Source organism: Mastigoproctus giganteus, chromosome 4, assembly GCF_048544385.1.
Source record: "Mastigoproctus giganteus isolate SK-2022 chromosome 4, ASM4854438v1, whole genome shotgun sequence".
Taxonomy (NCBI): domain Eukaryota; kingdom Metazoa; phylum Arthropoda; class Arachnida; order Uropygi; family Thelyphonidae; genus Mastigoproctus; species Mastigoproctus giganteus.
In genome coordinates, this window is record NC_143578.1 from 37565003 (window position 1) to 37571002 (window position 6000).

The 6000-nt window shown below is 34.7% G+C and overlaps 1 protein-coding gene across 1 annotated transcript in view; it reads right to left on the minus strand.

Moving 5' to 3' along the window:
* RpS12 (ribosomal protein S12) overlaps nt 1–4137 on the minus strand; it is a 51073-nt gene extending 46936 nt beyond the window's left edge. The window contains exons 1-2 of the mRNA XM_090371486.1: nt 4045–4137; nt 3880–3921 (exon numbers count right to left, since the gene is read on the minus strand). Coding sequence (XP_090227612.1) covers nt 3880–3896 — 17 coding nt within the window. The 5' untranslated portion in view covers nt 3897–3921; nt 4045–4137. The remainder of the gene's footprint in view (nt 1–3879; nt 3922–4044) is intronic.
* Nucleotides 4138–6000: the final 1863 nt, after the last annotated feature.

Sequence of the window (6000 nt, forward strand, 5' to 3'; positions counted from 1 at the left end):
TACATTTTTCTCTGCTTTGACAAAACGACGGTCTATTTTAAAATCGGGTTTGGGATCCAAGTCTGAAGTTCCAAAACATCTTTCTGACACTAGATGGGAAGCACATATTAAAGCTACAAGAGCAATTATGAATAATTATGATTCAATTATCGATGCTTTAATTAAATTTCAGGATGATGAATACGAAAATGGCGAAACCAATGAGAAGCCTCATTGGTTTTGCCATTCTCTTCGAAAAAAAGAGAAGCCTCTATTATCCACGAAAAAATGGAAGAACTTGAATATATGTTTATCCTTGTATTATGGAATTATATATTGATACAGTTTCACAAAACCAGCAAAATATTACAAGACCTTCAAACATCATTACGTACATGTTCAAAACTGTATGCATACTTATTAGATTTCATAAAAGAAACCAGAAATAGTTTTGATGAATTTGAACAAAATGCAAAAGAAAAATAACCACATAACATAGATTACAAGAGTGCAAAGAAGACCTAGAAAAGTACAGATTAATGATGGAAATGCATCTGATATCTTCCTGCAAGAGATAAATTTAGGATAAAATCTTTCATTCCTATCATGGTTTCTTTAGAAAGTAATTTACATAAAAGAGCTAAAGTATATTTCTCAAAAACTTTCATTTTTATTAAATTTTGGCCAGCCAAACAGACAGACAAAGAGCTCATAGAAAATGCTAATACAGCAAGCAGAACCAACACATGCACAAACCGCTACTAAACAATGCAGAAAAAGCTTTAAAAAAAATTAATGTTATTTACAAAAATATTGATGAAAAACAGCCTCCAAAAGTGTGTCCCACTAACAGTTCTCTCTGGGACCAGTCCTTTCAAAAGCATTAAAATGTGTTTACTGTGTTTTGTATCTACTTCTATTATTCTGAGAGGCCACAATTTTATATCCTAAATACCAACATGTTTGCATAACAGCATTATATACCTGTTCACAACCATCTCTTTCCTTCACTGACTTTATTCCAACACCCTTCACAAAAGCTAAGATACATCATAGGTGTCTAGATATGTATTTATATTATCTCTTAAGGTGCACTCCATTTGATTATGACCTGCATAACACAACATGGGCTTCATGGAAAACATCAAAAATTCCATCAGCATGTACAATAAAGAGCCTCACCAAATTTCAAATACATTTCTCTAACTTTCTATAACCCCTACTTTGATATCCACCTCCTTGGGATTTCATATATGCAATCTTTTTTTTTTTTGGTAGTTTTTGGCACATAGGCTTCTGTGGCCATAATGCACCTCCCAAGGTTTTTGCAGTACTTTGATCCAAGCCTGAGGCGGGAATTGAACCCGCAATCTTTGGGTTGCCAGGAAGGCACTTTACCCACCCGGCTAGCCCGGTCGGCTATATGCAGTCCATACTCTTAACAATAGTTTCTCTTTATTGGCCATAACCTAGCAGGAGTGTAATTCTGGCAGAACTCAACAAGTCAGAAATCTTGTCAACATTCATAAAATCACCATCACAGCAACACACACACACACACACACACACATTCAGTTGTTTAAACACTTCTAGTAGGTTCTAATACTTTCTGTGGAAAAAAAAAAAAAAAAAAATTGTATACACAGAACAATTCTGATTATCTGAAAATTTTCAATTAATTTTATTTTTTCCATGAATTTCAAAAAAATTGGCACTATTTTAATGCAGCACCCATAAAAGGGAGGCATCCAGTTGTATGGCAGACAATTTTTCAATTATAAACAATTTATTTTTAGTTTTTATTGAATTGAAAATGGTATTTATAAATGGTATTAAAATGTTATTAATTATAAGTTCATAACTTATTCCAACTTCCACTGTAAAATTTCTGGAACGATAATTTTTTTTTTCACTAATTTCAGGCTTTTCAACCTAAACCAAACCACAAAAAAAAAAAAAAAAAAATTTTAAAAATGCAAATGATGGATACTGCAATATATCATTAGTGCAGATATATATTACCCATATTTTATGGCACCACCCAACGTTAAGTGAGTGGGCAGGGGGGAAGCTAAACTCTGCTCTAGAAATTGAAAAATGAAAACAAAAATTAATGCATTAATACACAGAGAAATTTGGTGAGAAAAAATTATATGAGATGATTTGATTTTAATTTTAAAAAACAAGTCAGCAGGTTGCTTTGCTCCCTTCTGCTTACACGAACCTGGATTATACGTTTTTATATATTTTAATTTTTTTAGTGAGGGAAGTCCTCCCACACCCAATTCTTCGGCTTTTTTGATTTTGTTTTCCATTAATACAAAGGTTTTTAGCTGCCTTCAATTGTCCATGCGAAAAACATGGTGATGTTAAGTTAACACCAACCTGCAATGTTTAACCTTGACTTTTGTTTATTGTCATACTAAAAGCCAATTTCACCGGAAACTGTTTGTTGAAAAATGAAGTTATATTCTCCTTTGTTTGAATACATATAAATCTGTGGAATACATGCTTTCGACCAGCTGTCACCTGTGACGTATTCACAAACCAAACATTTCTTCCTTATTTCCACTACAAGTAGTCTTGTGATATAAAAGTAGTCTTTCATTTTTCGTATCTTTCCTTTCTTAATTGTGAAGCCTTTAACTAATTATTTTCATATTTTTCAATAATTGCTTTTGTTTTCTTTGAAATCAGGATCTTTAAGTGCTGCTTCATACTCAAGATCTTTTCTTTTCTTCTCAGCCTTTCTGATACGATCTTTCTCTTTTCTATTACTGCTGTTATTAATAACATTGCTAATAGCTGAAGAAACTTTTGAAAAAAATTGAATCGTTGCCTTGAAACGTGTAGAATTCTAAAAAGTATAACTAAAAATTAAAAGCACTTTTATATATAGAAAACCACTTTTATATATAGAAAAATTTAAAGACTAAAAAATTAAGAGTTCCTAAAAGCATCTTTGAGACAGACCTGTCAATCACTTTGTTGTAATATGGCACAATAGCAGTTAGCCCTAGCCCCACCTTGCAGAAAGAAAAAAGTGTGCACGTGAAAAAGCAAAATATTCTTTTATGTATAGATAGAAGATAACAGAAAAAAGGGAACATGTCAGATGCCAAGGAACAGTTAACAATTTGACTGTATGAAACAAAACTCTTATGAATATAATTTATGACCCAATAACTGTTGGGGGACAAAAATTCAAACTGAGGAAGGATGGTTGCAGGGTAGATGTGCAGAAATTTGCCTTCAGCCAGCAGGTGGTCAATTGTTGGAACAAACTCCCATCTAGTGTTGTAGAGGTGGATAGTTTGAATAATCAAGTAGAAAAACTGTTAGAAAGAATCGACAGGTGATATGGGAAATGTTGGCATTGTTTTTTTCATTGACTGATGCTGTATAAGCTTGCTTGCTTTCTTCCATCATTGGCCACTATTAATATTAAAATCATGATACCATTCATATGAAGTATTATGAATGAACAAGGTGTAAATTTAATCAGTCAACTATTGTATATAATACCAATCATACTAATGTTATGCCCAAAAACTGTCCTGTAAAGAAAAAAAAAAAAATCTACGAAATGAAAAAAAAATTAAAAAATGATGATTGTTATTCCCATTGTAATTGTCATTAATTATTTAATGGTGTCAACCAAATGAGCATCCTTGTGCTCCAAGACATTCGCAAGAAAGCAATTTACCGAATATATACAAAATTACAATAACTTAATACGAATAATTTCCTATTTATATTCATTATTGGAATGATGCTTTTTATACTAATCCTCTCTTCCGTTATGGCTATAGATGCTGGCCACCTCATTATTTTTATTATTATTATTCACGTGTAAATTGAATTTCATGCAAGAAAAGATAGCAAAAATGATATACTTACGGTTCAACATCCGACATTTTTGATATGTAATTTTCAATCCACCTGTAAAGAAATAAAACGAGAAACAACAAACTAAGCCTTGGAACTTTTAAAATAAAAATGCCAAATTATTAATACCATTAATCACACTGCACACTGGATTACTTTAGATTACTACAAACTCACCAATATTTTCATCTAAATTCCACATGCACAAAAGAAATAACTGACAGGTAGCGCCGCCCTCTGTAAACAAAATAAATCAGAAATAGCGAAAAATATAATCATAATTTTTTTCTGTATAAATCGCGAAATTTAACTTCTTAAAAAATACAAATAAAAAACAAGATAAAAATCATTATATGTGTACGGTTCTCATGGAAATGTCAATGTTTTCAGCATCCATTTACCGTCATTCAGTGCAAAAAAAAAACATTTAGTACTGCTACTATTCCCAGCTACAGTTCAATGGTAAATTCCTACGCGATGCTATTGCAGCTATACACCGATTAGCCAAAACATTATGACCTAATATTTTGTTGGTCCTCCACGTGCAGCCAAAACAGCTTGTATCCGGCAAGGCATGGACGCTACAAGATTTCTAAATGTGTCTTGTGGTATCTGATAAAAAAAAAAAAATAGTAAACTTCCTGATTGTTTCCCCATGTGTTTTCTGCAGGTTGCAGTGTTCGGTACCGCTATGTCAATCAAATAAGTAGCCTTTTCGTCCTTGTCCACAAGGGTAGCATTAGCATTAGCATTAGTAGAGGCATTTGATGCAAGAAAGCAAGCTTATGCAGCATCAGCCAAAAAAAAAAAAAAAAAAAAAAACCACTTCCACTTCACCCCTCTGTTCGTTCAAAATACCTGTCCAGCTGAGCCTTAAACTTATTTAGGCTATCAACCTCCACCACAAGGGATGGAAGTCTGTTCCACCAACCAACCACCCGCTGGCTAAAGGCAAATTTCCGCACGTCTATCCTACATCTGTCTTTCCTCAATTTGAATTTATGCCCTCTCAGGTGATTTTTCTGAGCTAGAGGAAGAATCCCATCAGCATTGAGCATGCTTAAACCATTCAAGGCTTTATACACCTCTATCAGATCACCTCGCTGGTGCCTAGTCTCCAGACACTGTAATTTGCAAAACTTAAGCCTTTCTTCATAAGAGCACCCCTTTGTTCCATTCACTAATCTTGTTGCCCTTCTCTGTACTCGTTCCAGCAGCTCTACATTCTTCTTGAAATGAGGCCTCCAGACCTGTATACAGTACTCTAGATGTGGTCTGACCATTGCCTTATACAATGGAATAATCACCTCCTTATCCCTGCTGGAAAAATTCCTGTATATCATTGACAATACTCCATGAGCTACTCTTGCAGCCCGTCTGCACTGCTCAGAGAACTTCATATCCGCCAGTACAACCACCCCCAAGTCCCTTTCATTCTATACCACTGTCAGTGTAGTACCACAGAGTTGATACGTTGCTCTCGGGTTGCTGTTTCCCATGTGTAGTACTTTACATTTGTCAATGTTAAACTTCATTTGCCACCTCTCAGCCCATCTGCTCAACCTTTCCAGATCCTGTTGCAGCAGCATAGTGTCAGTAGTGTCCTTGACAACCCTGCCAACCTTTGTATCGTCTGCAAACTTGGACATTAAGCTTGATATACCATCATCAATATCATTTATAAATACAGAAAACAATAATGGACCCAACACTGAGCCCTGAGGGACTCCACTAATAACATTAGTCCACGATAAGCAGTGTCCATTGATTACCACTCTCTGTCTTCTCCCCTTCAACCACCCCTTTATCCATAGCAGTAATTTGCCACCAATGTCACACTGCTCCAATTTGTGTAGCAGTCTTCCATGTGCAACAGTATCAAAAGCCTTTCTAAGATCCAAGTATATAATATCAAAGTTATTCCCTGCATCCAGTTCTTTTGTGACTGTATCATAGTATCCAATCAAGTTGGTCAGGCAAGACTTCCCCTTAACAAAACCATGCTGTGTCTGAGCTATAACTGAAGTCTTGTCTAGATGATCCTGCAGTGCTTCTTTAACCAGTGCCTCCATTAATTTTCCTGGAACAGAAGTTAAGCTCACAGGTCTATAATTACTTGTGTCAGCCTTTGAT